Below are 17,592 nucleotides of genomic sequence, written 5' to 3' on the forward strand. Positions count from 1 at the left end.
ATCCATTCTAAGGCTCGCTTGTCAGATTTATGAAGCTTAATGTTTTCACCATAAAACTAGACAATCTACAAAATATGTTTTGGTAATGAAGAAGGTATATATAGATTTCATTTGGTACCCAGGCTCCCTTGCAAGGCTTCAGTAGTCAACCGTCTAAGACTGATTTTTCTTTCTCTGCCCAGGTTACTTAGGTCTTTATTCCTGAGATTTATTTTGTTTACCTGTAGAACACACAGACATGTGAAATAATTGTGAATGGGATACATGTTACTAAAATTTCATCTCACAATTAACAGTTCACATCTATTCCTATTCTGATGGAATTACATCTTTTATACTCATCATTTAAACTCTCCTGGGCATTGGAAAATTATTATGGAGATCTAATTATATGTCTTAATATAAACGCCAGTAAGAACATCTAGCTAAGTGAGACTGAACAAGTTCTTGGAAGCAGACTATTCTCACCAGCCCATAGCTTAATGCTGCCATTTCTTACTTGATTTTGAACAATTTTGAAAAAGCACAGAATTCTGTGTCTGATAACAAGTTGTGCCAATTGGCAGGATTTGAGGTCTTTCCCCCCCCCCCCAGTATCCAAGTCTGTCATAAATAAATAAATAAAAAAAAAACCACACCAAAACCCACACAAACAAACAAACAAAAATTCCCAAACAAATAAAACAGACAAAAAAAAAAAAAAAAAAAAAGAAAGAAAGAAAAAAAACCCCAAAACCTAAAAGCTAAACAAAAGCATCTTTCACTGTGTGGTACGGCAAGCTAGACCTGCAGTAGGGTGCTTGTTGATGCCAGTTATTTTGTTTGTTTGCTTTACCTCCATTGGAAAAGGAAAAAAATACTAACCCTGTAGTTCAAATATTACAGCTAATCATAAAGCAGCATGCACACGGAGTATTTCAAGCATTGCAACTCTGCAGTGACATTGAAACAAAGATAAGCAGGAAGGGCACACCAAAGAGTTTGGCTAACAGACAAACAGGATGCCTAGCAAGGACCAACCCAGTCTATAGATCATTTGAAGTTGTATGAGCAGGGCACCAGCTGTTCTGCTGTCACCACCACTGGTGTCCCACCTGTTAGTACTGCTGCCTCCTGCCCTGCTGCCATCGTCTCTTTGCCTTGTGTCCTGTTCCAGTTATTCAGATGAGTTTGTTCAGTCTGTATGAGCCAGTCGGTTCCCCTGCAAGGTGTAATAACCAAAACCATTAGTTTTCTCTTAAAGATCAGATATCTGTACTGCTATTAATTTTAACGGAGCAGCCTGTCTGCATTATTCTATACAGTAAATTGAAATAATATAATCCTTCATTCTTGTGCATTCAAGCCAGATTAATGCTTCATATGCCTCTAAGTGGAAGGAATTGTAAAGAAATACAAGGTTTTTACCAACGATTCTCAGTTTCTACCGGAAATGATGATTTCATGCAGCTGTAAAGGACAATTCATCCACGTCCTGTAGGCTTACATTTATGGCATTACTGAAGCTAGTTAGAAAAACTGTATGAAAGAAATACTCAACAGAAAATTTTCATTTTATTTAAAACTGGAAATCATCAGAAATTATCCAGAAATTGAAGGGGGGGGGGGGAGAAAGCCTGACAGTGTTGAAAAGTAATTTTTAGATTTTTTTCAGTAGTTTCAAATTTTTATTTTGAAAGTTAGTAGTTTATTTTACCTTACCATTGCAGTATAATGATATACATATAAATAAATTGAAAATTAAAAACATATTTTCAGAGTTGTCAAAAAAGGTTTCCATTGTTTTAAGGCATTTTGATAATTTGGAAATTTTCAGGTTTCATTCCAAAGTAGAATAAAGCAAAAAATAAGTACTATATTTTTCTTGAAGTTGGATTTCTGGTTGTCCTTGTAGTTTTAGGCAACAAAACTTTATTATAAAATATATTAATAGGAACTGGGAAGTAGAAAGTCCAGAAATAACTGCATTACCAGTTGCATTTTGATAAATACTTTGAATGCTTGGTTTGATGTCCTCGGCTTTTGTTTTATTAGAATAGTCTAACAGAAATTAAAGCTATTGCTAGGTATCAAAGTCTGTGTGTGGAGCATCAAAAGGTAGTTTTTGGCATCTGATTATTGTTATTGGCCTTGGACTATGTGTTGTTGGGTGCAATCCAGTTCAGCCCTGTGGGCAAGTACCACAAAAAGCAAAATAACATCAGCATCCTATTAATAGCTACATACAGTTAGTAGCTAGGATGGTAATTTTGAATACGGAAAGCTGTCGTCATTTGTAGACTCAAAATACCTCTGCTTGTTCTTATGGCTAAATGAATTCTTCAGACCACTCTCAGAGGCAAAACATTCTGATTTAGAATTTCTTTTTATCAAAAATCTCCTCTTGTCAGATTGTCTTTTCCAGACAACATCCTACAGACCTCTGAGGAATACGTGTTGGGTAGACACAGAACTGAAAAACAAAATTCCCAACAGCTGAATTAATAAAGTCTTGCTTTCCATAGCATTGTACTGTCCATTTAGGGCTTCCTACAGCAATAATCTCAGGTCCTCCTTTGTGGTTTCTTATCTCCTCATTTTCTCCCATCCATCCTTCTCCCCTCTCCTGCTACCTCATCTGCTGTAGCTTGCTTGTTACTCCAGGCTGGTCGGTAAAATGCAGGAAGATGTGAGGCTGGTTTTAGCAATTGCTCAGCCAGCTGGCTGGCTGGTACCCACACAGTGGTTGGCCAGCTGGTTCCTATGTTGGTACGCTGGCCAGCGAGCTACTGACTTTATATAACAAATTTTCCTCCGTAGGACTCTTAATTCAGGTCACCATTCTCCCACCCAGACAATTTTTCATCAAACTCCAGCTATTTAGCATCCTCAAGACCTTTCCTGTCTGTCAGATGGCTTTAAAATTGGCCACCAGATTAAAATGTAATTGAAAAACTGGATAGAGTTACTATCGTGAGCCTCATTTCCTCAGGAAACCAGTTTAGAAACAAAAGCCTTTATGGTCAAGACTGTGGTCCTGTTCTCTTTTACTCTGTTATCTGCAACTGCTGATAATATTTTTATTGTATAATTATAGCATGTTATTCTCCATAAATAAGCCCTTCAATAAAAGTTCTATAATGACATGTAGTTTGTTTTCCCATATGATTTTCCAAGAATGGGTTTCACACGTAGCTGTGGTTTGTCCTTGTTACTGGTTATTTAATCTCAGCTACTTTGTAGGCTGAAAGCTGAAAGGCAGGCACTTCCGTGATTCCTGTATTGGTTTGGATGAGTTGTCTCCCTCTTTCTTACTAACATTGATGGAGGTTAGGATATTGATTGCTGCTTCTCAGTGTGTGCTTTTTCCCAATAGCCACTACTAGCACCCTAGGGGTGGTGGCACACTTATGGATGCTCAGGATCAGGTTTAACCATTTAGGCATAAATCACTATTAATAATGACTGCTATGCTGTCTTTCTACCCACCAGATACTCAGACTTGTTCAGTCACATACACTGTAGCAGCCAAATTAAAAATAATTAGATATATCCAAGTCATATTTGCCCTTTCTGTATCTCTAATCAATTCTTTATGTATCATGTAGTTAGGACATCCTTTCACATGACCCTTATGTATTTTTGATTCGTCATTTACTTTATCCTCTTAAATACCTTTGTAAGACACCTGGTGGACTACAGGCACGGTGTTCATTAATCTGTTACCAGGCTTATTCTCTAGCATATCTCCCCTCAGTTGCACAGCTACAGTTATCATACTCCTTACCTTTTAGTCCTTGATAGTACTGTTTCAGTAGCTATATTAGGCTATAAGTTGAACTTTATAAAAGTTAAAGGTTGATGACACAAATACCTCCTGTAATTTATTCATGCAAATTTGGTAAAACAAAGATCTTGGGGAGAACTTCTTGAACATGCTCAGTTTTTATTTACTTCATATGTCTCCAAAAGTATTTGCAATTCAGTGTACTTTCTTTAATATGGGTTACAACAGTTTGAATTAGATAACAGGCTTCATAATGTTCTTAGGCTTATTTGATATATATTTTTTTCCTTAGCTTTTGAGAGGCAGTGTATCTCCATTTGCTCTTTATGTCAGTCACTTCCACTTAGATTAAGTTGTATTGCTACTGTTTATGAATGCTATTTGCGGTTTTAAAAAAAAATTAACACTCTGAAACCTGCCAAAAATTGACGTAGACTCTAGAGAGACTCTCAGAATAAAAACCTGGAATATTAGCTCATGCAATTAGCCTAAAGGGACACCTAAAACTGAAAAAAACATGTTCCATTGGAACAGATTTTATTGCAGTAACCCATACAGTGCAAATTATATTATGGGTAGAAACTTGTATAATGTTTTCAGTCTATGGACTTAAATCTCTCTTCAAATATATGCATAACTTGCTTCTTTACAGCATGTAAACACTTTCAGGAAACACAGGACACCCTCCAACAGAGGAAATTTTATCATTATCATTTTGCAGTCATAGTACTCTCTCGTATACAGACCAGATGACTTGTCAAATGCTGTAGGGAGGGCCAGTGGCACCTAGAAATAAATCTTTCTGCCTTGAATCATGATTTACTGACTTAATTTTATTGTTTGTCCTCTCTTCCTTCTACAATGCTCTGTTAAGACAAGCAAGAATTACTGGCAGATTTTAGAAGAATAATCTGAAACATAGAAAAGTAAAGGTGCTTCTGAAAGTGAAGCTGCCTCAGCTATAGGCATTCGGTGTTGTGCCAGCTCTGAGAGGTACACAGCAGCTGTACATTAAGCCCAAGGGAAGTGCAAGTGCTCAGAAAGCAAAACAAAACTATCATATTCAGAAGAAAACAGTGAAGCCAATTCTAATCAAAATTAATAGATAATAGACAACTAGCTCTTTTCAGCTTCTTTGAGAAGCTGAGCAGCACACCCAAAGAAATAAAGACTCCTATTGAGGGGGCAGGAGGAAGAGAAGAAAAGAGAACCCTGGGAATTCACACCAGCTGATGGCAGGTGTAGAAATTGGGTGGTAATATATGAAAGCTGTTTTTCCTTCAATCTCCTATATGGTTAATAGAGAGTTCACCTTTAGAGGGTGGTCTGGCATTTCAAGAATGTATTTTTACAAATGCTCAAGCTCTTTGTCTACAAGGAGTCATAAACAAACTGCTTCCTAATCTATGTACCCTAAAGATAGGAGCCTAAAGGTTGGTTCCTATGAATAGTTCTTTTGCTTTCAAGTTATAGAAGCAGTCAACACTGCAGCAATAAGTGCATTTCTAGGGGAGCTGGGGAAGCAAGTTCTGCCTCTCATTACCATAAAAGTAGATTCTGATGTGCCCTTTCTTGCAGATGAGAGGGCACTGGTTATAGTTATAAATCCTAAAGGTGGCACTTTTTAAATTCAAGATCTGTATAATTTAAGGAGGGCTAAAAACACAGAGGGAGAGGGTCATGGACCTTACCTAGCTCACATGCCACTGCAAGAATTTGTAAGAGAATTGATACAGTGTTTTGAAAACTCAAAACTTCATGCAAGTGTTAAGTAATAGCAGAATGCCCAAGAAGGTTGTAACTTTAAAAATTTAGTCTTGCATGAATGTTTACTAACAATTTATTTTGCAAAGGCAAAATTAAAGCAAGGTCATACTTAAATAGATGCTCCATAGGAGTGTTGCTAATCTTGTGCTTTATTACCAAAGAAGAGGCATCGGTTGTTCCCAAGCACAGCGTAACTAGTGGTATTACCTCATTCTGTTGCACAAAAATACTTCTTGACAAGGTATTGGCATTTTTTTAAAGGGAGCCAGCCAGAAGTCAGTGTAAATGTCTTTGAACCTAAGACCACCTGTGGCATCAGCCCTTGCTCATTAGAAACTCATCACCTTTTCCTTGTTGCTTAATAGGTTATGTTTTCACCTGCAGTGATTCTGGTGCTCTTGATTAGGGAAATCTGTAGGCTGGCTTTCTGAAAGCAGTCTGTCAAATGCTAATACAGATTTATTTCTGTGCCAGCACTACATGCTTATTTCTTGTATTCAGTTCAGAGGTGTGTTCAGGTCTGGGGCCCCCAACATAAGAAGGCCATGGACCTGCTGGAGCAGGTCCAGAGGAGCACATGAAAATGATCAGAGAGCTGGAGCTGCTCTGCTGTGGAGACAAGCTGAGAGGGTTGGCGTTGTTCAGCCTAGAGAAGGGAAGAGTCCATGGAGACCTTATTTAAGCTGTTCAGTACCTAAAGGGGCTGACAAAAAACATGGAGAGGGGCTTTTTACAGGGGCATGTAGTGATAGGACAAGGGGGAATTACTTTAAACTGAAAGAGGGTAGATTTAGATTAGCTCTTGGGAAGAAATTCTTCCCTGTGAGTGTGGCGAGGCGCTGGCACAGGCTGCCCAGAGCAGCTGTGGATGCCCCATCCCTGGCAGTGCCCAAGGCCAGGCTGGACGGAGCTTGGAGCAATCTGGGCTGGTGGGAGGTGTCCCTGCCCATGGCAGGGGGCTGGAACTAGATGGTCTTTAAGATCCCTTCCAACCCAAACCATGCTGTGATTCAATGTTTAATATGGGTGCTCTGCATTGCATGTATATCAGTACTTCCCTGGGTTTCTCTAGCAGCTTGCACAAAGGTGTTAGGCAGGAGTCTTGTGTAATACTGGCTTATAAAGCAGAAATAGTAATGCTCCAGTTGATAAAGTCCTCTGTTCTTCCAGCTTCCACTGAGTTTTTAGCTGCTCCTTAAAGCCACAGAAGTAGGCATACTCTGAATTTCACCAGCTTGGACTTAAAAGAACTGTAAGCTGCTGCACGCTGTTCAGTACAGCATCCACTTTTTGTCTGCTACCATTAGGTAGACTAATTGGCGTATTTATTTTAGGAAAGGATTTTTAGAAAAATGTCTAAAAATTTGATCTAGAAAATTAGAGGTAAAGAACTGTTGTTTAAATTGCACTTAATTGTAATTTTGACCTGAACTTATTTGAATGCATGTGTCTTTGTCTCCCTCAAAATTCATTTCTTCTGGATATTTATCACTGTGACATTGAGTTTTTTATGGTGCTCTGAAGTGCTTCAGAGGACATGGAGAGTGTTTTAATACTTCTGATTTACTCTTTCAGGTCTGTAGTAATTTCCTTACTGCCTAATTATAAGGCTCAGTTTAATTTACTCCACACATAATGTTTACTGATGCACATATGGTGCAATATTTCAGGAAACTGTATCCATATCAGGTAGTTTTGTGTAAGGCTACAGTTTGTAACATTTCCATCAAATGAGGGAAAATTTGATCCTCAACATAATACTCATGATGAATTATTTTTGTCTGGCAAAAGCCAGAGTGTAGTAGCTATGGCTGCTTTTTCTTGTTGAAATTGGGAATTTATTTTTTTTTTACTTTTTTTTTTTTCTTTAATGGAATGAAGTTGTGAGCACTGGCTGTTGTTGTGAGGGCTGGCCTTTCAGAGTGGCTTGTGAGGAATTATGACGCAAAACTCAGTGACAGCTATATTGCGTTAGAGTAGATTACTGCACATAAGTTTGTCTATTATTCCTCAAATAATGGCTCTTCATAAAAGCTCATATATTTCAACAAAGCTTTGTACTCACTCCAGGAACTTTAGAAGATGCCTAGCCCTGTAATCACTGCAGAGAAATGAATATATAAAGTTTTTTAAACTCTTTTTGATGAGAGACACTGTAAATATGTAAATATGGGAGATCAACAGAAGTATATCATGTTGCTACTCAGAACAACCCCAGTCCAAAACCAAAAAAGCTCAACCCAAAAACTTATTCCAAGAAATTTCTATTGATGATAGTTTTACATAAAGAAGTTTTCACTGTTCCGTAGGGTTGGCAATAGTGACCTGTAGCCACATCAGTGAAAGACACTTACAGAAGCTTGGATTCATAAGTACAGCTTCAAATTTTGATATTCATGCAGTAGCATGAGGTAGGGAGCTCTGAAAACATGGGAAAACAGTACTTTTCCGAAGACTTCTATAATTCTGTCCTCCTAATGGGCTTATGGGCAATGGCAAAGTACATAGAATTTAGTTGTCAAATGGGATTTCAACATTGTGTTAGTTTTTTAATTGACATTAATTTTATTTGGTAACACTACTTCTGAAGTATTATAAAATGTCTTCAATGTTATTTATTACTTGTTTGTAAGGAACCGGAAATATAAAGAGTTTTGTTTTCAGTTTTTGCTTTGTGGAAATTACTGCAAAGGAGAAGAAAACAAAACACAAAACAAAACAAAAACAAAACCAGCAAAACAAAACAAACCCAAGAAAAAACCCAGGCTGTGATCTCACTGCAGTAAGGGCTTTTTTGAAAGGTATGGTTGATAACTGATAGCATCGGTCATCAATCATCTCTATGTATGGGGCAGGATCAGCTTGTGACTTTGAGTGACTCTCAGAAAGGATGATGAGAAATCCATTTTTGCAGAATACAATCAATTTTTAATCTTGTTTTAGCCATTGTCTGGAACTCAAACAGATAGGTCTACCAAAGACAGCTATCATCAGCTTTCATTGGAGCTAAATCTCTAGGTCTTAGAGAAGCTGTTGATAGTATTTAATATGCCAGCATGCTCATGCATCTGGGGTAGGTGGGAATGCAAGTGTGACACATGTACCATTTACTTTATTAACACTTCAAAGCTTATTGGATCTGACTGCTCCTGAGTGAAGTTACTAAGCATGCTTATCATAGGATAATTACATGAAGGGTTTTCATAGACAACTATCTTCCTGTTTGTGACCAGTTATTTAACCTCCCCACAACAATTTTGTCCCCACTTAATTTTTATTTACTACAAGTATAATAACGCATAAAGCTCCAAAGCCACTCTGTTTGATTTAAAACAACAAAGCCTGAGATAATACGTGAAGTCACACAATATGTTGTAGTTCTCAGTTTAATCCATGGATGTCTAATCCATGATTTTTATTTTTTCTCATTACCCTCCTCTTTGTCACACCTTTTTGGCATCAGACCCTCTAGGCTTACAGTCTTAGTGACATTTTTGACACTTTATAGTCCTTGGTTTTCACAAGGATATGTTTTAAAGTCCTATCCTTTTTCTTCTCTGCTGGGGTAACCTTCTACAATCTTTCCCTTCTTTGTTCCCACATGTAATGTCCTGTTCTGCGACTTCATCCTTTCATATTCTCCTTGTCACAACTCTACCCTCCCAGGTCATACAGAATGTGAAAGTCACTGTCTTTCTCTTCTGGGTTATTTTGACATCACTAATTCTTTCCACTGACTGTTCACTCCCTACCTGTATTTCTGTCCTGTTTTTCTAGCATTTTTGGATGAAAATCTCTGTACTGTCCTCTACTTTTTCATGCCCTGTATCGTTCTTCATTGTTAAAAATAATAAATATTTGGTACTATCCCAGCGCTCCGACTGGCACTGCAATTTTATTGTTCTATCCAGGCATGAAACAAGACAGAGTTCTTGCCCTGATAATACTCACATGTTTGGGGGGTATGTGGGTGTCTGTCCCTCAAGCTTATATATTTTTCCCTGCTTTTATGTAACTACACTAATGTTGTTAACAAGCCTGAGGCTTGCTATTGCTGAAAAATGATAGCACACACACAGTGCCCTGCTCTGCTTCCCCCTGCCCTGCCCACCCCCCCCCCCCCAAAAAAAAAAAAAAAGGGGGGGGGGGGGGATTAAATACCTAATACTTGGTAACTAGTTTCTTCTCTACTTCTGACCAGATAACAGTCTGAGGAATCCTTAGTAGTGACCTACAAGTAGGAGGAATGATTTTTTTATGTGTGTCTTATGCTCTTTCAAATTTCTGGTCAAAAATTGTCACTTCACAACTTACTTTCCATTAGTAAATTAATCCCCAGTCTTTTCCTGGCTAGGCAAGTTTCTGTTTAGAGAAAAAAAGTCTCACACACACACAAAAATATGAAGAAGTATGATCAGAATTTGTAACAGCATTTCTTCCTGAGTTTTTATCTTGGGGTTTTCAAGTGTGATACGTGCTTTAAATATTAATCTTGTTACTGTTTAATCTGTCAGGACCTAATTGATGGCATTGGCATTTGCATCCCACCGTCTACCATTTTTTGGTCCCACCTTCCTGGGTTGTAGTGTGCAGAACTGACTGAGACTTTCTCTTTAGCACTATATTGCAGTAGGTTCTCATGCTCACAATCTTACTCACCAGAACTCATTTTCACAACGTATTGGAGGAGGCACGCTAACTGCAGTGGAGAAGGCTTTATTTTCATCTCTTTCAATTAAATTAATACCTGTTTGGGAGTGCTCCACAGGTGCGAGCTGGAGTTCGGTTCAGCTTGTAATGCACGTTAAATAGAAAACCGTGAATAAGGTGCTCCTTGGTAAACTTTTGTTACAGGTAGCTTTATACTGCCAGTCTTTATAAAGTTTAACAATCTGTTAGAGTCATTAATCTCCTGCTGTGACTTTACCTTCCCATGTCAGGATTAGACATTTAATTCTCTACTAGACTGTAAGTAGCACTGAGACATTTTGGTTCTAAAATTGTTGTATAGCCATGGAAAACATCATTTCAATGGCCAGTTTAACCTCTTTGAGCTCAATTATAGCTGTGAACCGACAATGATAAACCAGCCCTAAACAGGGTTAGAACAGTAGAACATGATGCTATCAAAACCAGCAACTGACTCTGTGCACCATAAACTGACTAAATTGACTGAACTGGAAAGACATAAAATCTGCCTTGTGGTACGCTATTCATCTAAAAATATTTACAGGTCTTGATGTTTTCCTTTTATAACATTGTGCTGGTCTGGCAAACTTATTCTTCTAGCTATATGTTAATTAAGTTTTCTCCATGCCAAAAGGAATTAAGCAAGACCTTCATTTAATGTGCTTTCTGCCCCAACAAATGGAGTTTCATGTAGTGGAAGCTACCAACTCTGTGAAGTCACTTCTAACCTAAAAATTCTGTGGAGAAAAACCCCTAAAACATTATCTTATGAGTAATAGTTTGTGTCATAATATTTGCATCAGAACGCAGGGTGTATTAAGGCACTGCAAAGATATTTGTTAACATGCTTACGTGCACAAGGTCTTGTGCTGTTTTAAGAATAAAACTTGATGCGGTTTTGCTGCATGTTTTATGACCATTTAAATTCAAGTCACGGACTTCTCCCATTCCCTTCTAAACTGATGTTACTTCTATGAAACAGTAAAATATCTGGATGCATAAGCCATCACTTTGGCCAGACCTCGTTGCAGTATGCAGAGGAACATACAAGATTAGTTTTCCAGTAGTTATTTACCATGATGAATAGCCCTAATTCTATCAAATAGATGGGTAATGCTGAGCTAATACTTTTAAATGTCTTGTCTTGTGCAATTAATATTACCCTGTCATGTATCCATTTGAGCTATTGGATGAATGTCCTATGTTCATATTCCTGTCACATTTAACAAATGATTTTGTCAAGTAATTCTTTATAGCTTGTGGTGATGGATAGCAAAATTTGTAGTCTCCTGAGTATATAAAACCCGTTAACTATACCTTTCAACTTCAATGCAAGGGCATCCTAAAACTCAGATAACCAATTTCTAAAGAAATTATAATGTGTGTTTACAAGAGGGGTCAGAAGTATGCTACTAGCATCTCTGATTAACACGGCATAGGAAAATAGAACTTGTTAATTTTATATTTATCAAACCTGTGACAGTCAGAATTCAAATTCTTTTTCAGCTACTGCAACTATGAACCTTAGAAGGCAACTTACAATTACTATTAGCAACAAGATAACCATTTTATTCATTCATTTGGATTCATATAAGTCTACTGTATATTTATAGTTGTAAACCCCAAATTGCTGGTTGCTGATGCTCCTACTGTCCTTTTTATTGATTTCTGGTATGTGTTTGTGGACTGAAGATATTTAATACCGATGAAAATAAGCGCATACTTAACCACCCTGAGACTTTTCTTACAGTTCCATGGGGCATATTGGTATAATCACATCTATACACATTAATCTTGATTAAAAAATGAATTGCTTTTTCATTGAACACAACACTTGGAAACAGATACCTCCTTATGGAATGATATAAACAGAGAACTGTGAGTGTTAATTTAACATTTAAAGTAGGTTTTTTCTCTACAGCGGACAGCAGGTTTTATCGACAGGTATTAACCTTGAGCAAGTGGATTTTTTAAAAGTTTTTTTTTTTTTTTTTTCCCTGAGAATGAGATGGAAACCTTATGGAGTTTTTAAAATCCTTTTTTTTTTTTTGCTGTGTGTTCCTTTGGAGATGCTACCATTTGGCCTATTTCAGTACAATGGGCTTCAAAAAGTCTAACTGTAGGTACTGAAATAAGGCATCTCACCTGGAAGCAGAGTTTCCCAAGTGTTGGGATGAGGACACCTGCAGAGGATGATTAACCAAATGTGAGATGAACCCTCTCTGGCACTTTCTCTCCCTTAATGCTGGCTATAGGTGAAACCCTTCATTTAGTAGGAAAGGCTTGATATGCATAGTGAATGGAAATCTATCAGTTGTGTAATGCAGAGTGCTCTGCTGGTGCACTGTAACACATAACATCTTAGTGTATTTTTTTCTGTTTTTGCAATACGTTGATGTATTTGCAGCAATATTACAAAATTATTATTTATCTTTGTATTGACACAGTACCTATGAAAATTATCCATGGATCAGGGTCTCATTGTATAAAATGTTATGCAAACAGACCCGAAGGATGGTCTGAAAGAGCTTTCAATATGAGGATAAAATAAGAGTCACCAGGTGGATATCAGCAGATTGATGAGAGAAAAAAGAAAGAGTACAAGGTGAAAATGTGATAGGTATTAGCTACAACACACTAGCTTCCTAACTGTTGGCAGGCCTCTGATATATTCTTTTTTTTCTCCCCCGTTTGTATGTATTATAGTGTTAGCTATTCTGAGTGCCTTTAATCATTTTGAAAGTGGAAAAATACTTTCCAGATAGAATCTGAATAGAATTAACTTTAAGGGGAATTAAGAATTGCTCTTCTTGATACATTGGCTGCTTTAGCTGTAATAGAAATCAAAGGAATACCTCATGCAAATATGTGCGTGCTATTTTGCTTTGCTTCTTTTTACTGCATCACTCAGGTATTGAATGGAAATATTCAAAGTTAGCTCTCTCCTTATTCAAATAGAGCTGACAATTGCTGCTGTCAAACAGAAAATGCATCTTGGATCATGTATTTACAGTGCCTAACAATATATGAGTTTTCGGTATGACTGGGTGTTTTGATGACACCTTGTCTAGCTAGAGCTTTCTTGTCTGGTCTGCAAAATAGAGAAAATTACCTTTCCTGATGTTTCATCTAACTAAAATTGCATGATTTAATGATACTAGTGGCTTGCTGGACCTCCAAGCTGAATAGCTCCCCATTTGTGTTTGACTCCACAGTTTTTCATCCTTAACAACCAAAAAAGCTGGAGAAAACATGCTAAAAATGTTTCTGATAAGTAATTTTATAGGGAAATTAAGGTTCCAGGAAGAATTACTTAAGATTTCAGTTATCTTTCTGGCTGTCTTTCAAATTTTAGTGAAGTTTGGTATTAATCAGTGGTTATTAGCAAGGTAGAGATGAAGTTAGTGACATCATTCTTCCAGTACTATTGTTTCAAACAGATGTTTTTATGAAATAACAGGTGTTTAATCTTCAGTAACCTGTAGGGTGTTTGGTTGGGGTTTTTTTCCCCTTGAGAATAAATTGTAGAATATTTTCTACAGTGCCTGGAAAATGCTTAGAAAGGTTTCCTGTTTATACCTGGTAGAGGTATTTGAAAGATAATACAAAGCACAAGGCATGTGTTAAATGAAGTAGTCTTTATTGCATTGAATACTGTTCAGTGCAGGAATTAGAGAAGGCTTAGAAATATTCAGGCTAATATTTTTAATGGTTGCTTGAAGTTAAGCTCCTTAATCCATATTTGGCTTTTAAGTGAGCTGAACTGTTTTTTAAAGTAGCATGCAGCTTTCAATTCTCATCAATTTGCAATTTATTAGCTGGGTAATCACCACCATCCTATATAGATCCATTCAGTCCAGTAGAATTAGATGTCTGTCAGCATGAATCTCAGAAGGGTTTTGCAGAGCCTGGGCCCTGAAGTGTTTGATATTTGTATGCCTGCTGCAAACATATAACTTGGAGGAAAGAAAGAAAAAAGCCCAAACTCCCGTACAGTGCTGTGAGATGTGATACATCAATGCTTAAATACAAGGAGCCAGTGAATACAGTAGGAATGTATATGGATACTTCTTTTATTTACTAGTCTGCTCTGTTTTGTCACAGCTGCGGAAGGCGGTAATGGATCATATATCGGATTCATTCTTGGAGACCAATGTCCCATTACTGGTTCTCATTGAGGCTGCAAAAAGCGGTAATGAGAAAGAAGTGAAGGAGTATGCTCAGGTCTTCCGTGAACACGCCAACAAGTTAGTTGAGGTAAGTGACCTTATTGATGCAGCTAGATTTCCATCTTGCCTCTCTTGGAGAGGAAAGAAAAATATATACTGCTTGAAATGTTAGAGGCAGCATTTCTGTAATACAGCTTTCAGGAGTTTGGGTCAACTTTATCCCAGCAATTGCAGAACAAAAGCCTAGATGGCTGGCAGAAGGAAGTATGTGCTGTATTTTAGTTGTTCATTAAAGCAATCGAGCATGTTAAAGATGGTATTTTCAATATTTTTTCAAGAGTCATGAGCAACAAGAAGTAAATTTCAGTTCAGCTTTACTAACAGAACAATAGATCCTAATCTCTATTAAGTAAAAAGCCAAATAAGTGCTTCATGATGCTCTATCTGGTGCTGGCCAAAGGGTACTCTAGACTTGAGAGCTTGTCAGTCTGAATTAAAATAGGGAAAAGGACATACAGACAAGTCATAGCCTTAAGAGCATATTTACTCTTTAAAGGTCTGTATTAAACACACACACACATATATTGTCTTGTCTTTCTGAAGAGATGTACTGTGTAAAGTCGAGAAATGATAATTTTGAGTCATCAGGGATGATATTGACATAGCTCTGTTCTACCGTGAGGAGTACAAATTGAAACCTGGATGCTCATTTAATAGACTTTTAATAAAATAATGATAATGTTCATCTCTGTTTGCCCTTTTTAACAGATCAAGAGCTATGAGAAACACTTGTATTTTTGGAAGACAAATATAGCTCAGTGATTTGCTTAAGATTATTACGTGGCATTATTGACTTCTCTGTACTAGCATTTTGAAGAGTATGTACCCTCTTTGCAACATCCTTTCTTGGTAGCCATGACACATGTTCAGCAGAGGAAAATGGTATTAGGGAACTACTGATGTGACTATACGTTTGAATGGCTTCTGTGCTGAAATGAAGCATTGTCCTAGCTCTCTAGTGCCTGAGCTGAAGCAAGGAGTAAGGGTTTCTTGTATACTATTGACTAAAGCTAGACAGTTCCCTGACAAAATATGTCGGGGTGGTGGTGGTGGTGGTGGTGGTGGTGGTGGTGGTGGTGCTATTTTTAGTGGGAGTAAGGTGCTGTTCTGGAGCATCTCACTCTGCCCAGGTACAAACAGAGAGTCAAAGTACCTCAGTCAGGGTCTGGAAGTCAGGTTTTTGCTATAGTACTTGACTTGTAGGCACCTAAAGGTAGGTCCAGGGGTTTAAAAGCTCAGGATGGATTTTGTACAGTAAGGTTTATTACTGTTATCTGCAAGAGGAGCACCGGAGTGTCAGAGACTTTTTCAGTCCTGACCCCTCTGTATTATGCAAAGATTTGTTACTGCCGCCTGGTGACTGGAACTGTGGCAATGGAAAAGGAAGTAGCCAGCAGGTATATAAAGAGAGGGGGGCAGGGGGGGGGAGGGGAACCAAACAGAAAACCCCTCCAAAATGTTCAGTTATAGTGTAGTGGTAGTTACAGCTGTACCCTTATACATAATATACAATGGACGTATGTGGTTAGTATTATAGCAGTCCCCTCCACTGATTTGCAACAAAGTGTTGCAATTACAGGTCTAATAGCATGATTAAAAAGTTAAAAATAACTATACTTTTTTTTATAAAAACATATCTATTTTAGATATATAGATCTATTTTATAGATCTTTTTAAAAAGCTAATAAGAAGTAATAACATAAAAGGAAGAAAAATACCTTTTAAAAGCTATAGTAAAAAAAAAAAAAATCACCGCCCCCAGAAAAATACCCACAAACACCATCAACTGGCAGAAACCCAACAGGAGAGTGGGGGTAGTTATCTAGCTTTGGTTTTACAAGCCTAACATTATGTTACACTTGTATTTTAGATCAAACTAGCATTTGGTTACTGATTTTGAACATTATGTGGTCATCTTTAGGTAATCCACCAATAAAGCAATGATGATAGTAACAATGGTCTTGTTGGCCCTAATAGCTAGTACTTTTATTCCATTTAGGTTGTTCCATATTATTAGAAGCAGATCCTTACCTGATTCTTGTATGTCTCTGACGTCTCGTACTAGCCTGTGGGTCCATCCTTACTCCTTTCCAAGAATGGGTTCTTTTAGATGGATCTTAGGCTTTTATTTGTAAGGTTTCTTTTTGTTCTGGGTAATAAAATATCTTGAAGAATTTAATTTCTAGTGCAAGTGGAATTTTGAAACCCAACTTTCAGGTTCATCAGACTGCACAAGAAAATAAATATTTGGAATAGATTTATGTCCCTTGTACACTAGATTTTGCACTTAAAATAGTTTCATCATTTTTACTTAATGATGCACAATGTATCTAAGCAGATGGGCTTCTATGGTTTTGTGGGTCAAGTGTTTTGCAAATAGTAAAATGTTGTTTAAAGATGAGCCATAATCAAGTGACTATGAAATGTGAGATCCTTTCCCAGGCACAGGGCCAGAATTGCTTGCTAATATATGCAAACACAGTTCCACTGAAGTATGTGGAGTTGCACTTGCTTATGTTAGAGGAATTTGGCACTGCAAATCCAATACTGTGAAAACTCTATCATACTAATTATTAATTTTAAATCAGAATCTGAATTTCTTGGATGTCCTACCAAGCTCAATATAAAGTCTATCAAAAGGTCAGGAAAAATAACCCATGTTTTAATACTTATTTATGTAAAAGCTACATTTGCCATTCTGAGAAAAAAAATGCATTTCTTGATAACTGATGAATATAAATGGCAAAATTTTCTTGGCATAGCCAATACATTTTCAAAAATATATATGCTGTAATAATGAGTGTTATGGAAGTTAACTTTCTTTTATAGTCTATATTGCATAATACTAAAATCTTCTCTTAGGAGCTATTTTCATTATTGGTGTAATTTCCTTTCTTTGCCTCTTATCATAACATTTTGTCTTCTGCTTTTCATCTGACTTGCTATGATATACCTCACTCAAGAATAATAACAACAAGGTGAATTATCATTTTTCTACACATTCACTGACAACAAGTTTTGTCTATGGGTTATGTTGGAAACACAGAGTAAGGTGTCGTCCCATGAAACCTGAGGCCCCTTATCTGTGATACATATATTTAGAAGCCTCGTTGTCTCAGGCTAAATAAGATAACAATAAAT

At 37.2% G+C, this 17,592-nt stretch overlaps 1 protein-coding gene across 2 annotated transcripts in view; it reads left to right on the top strand.

The window, feature by feature from the left end:
* CTNNA2 (catenin alpha 2) overlaps window positions 1–17,592 on the top strand; it is a 557,331-nt gene that overhangs the window by 435,630 nt on the left and 104,109 nt on the right. For both annotated transcript variants that reach the window (XM_080398303.1, XM_080398304.1), the window contains exon 9: window positions 14,327–14,479. In XM_080398303.1, coding sequence (XP_080254429.1) covers window positions 14,327–14,479 — 153 coding nt within the window. The remainder of the gene's footprint in view (window positions 1–14,326; window positions 14,480–17,592) is intronic.

This window comes from Falco punctatus (genome assembly GCF_963210335.1).
Source record: "Falco punctatus genome assembly, chromosome: 1".
In the NCBI taxonomy this organism is placed as follows: domain Eukaryota; kingdom Metazoa; phylum Chordata; class Aves; order Falconiformes; family Falconidae; genus Falco; species Falco punctatus.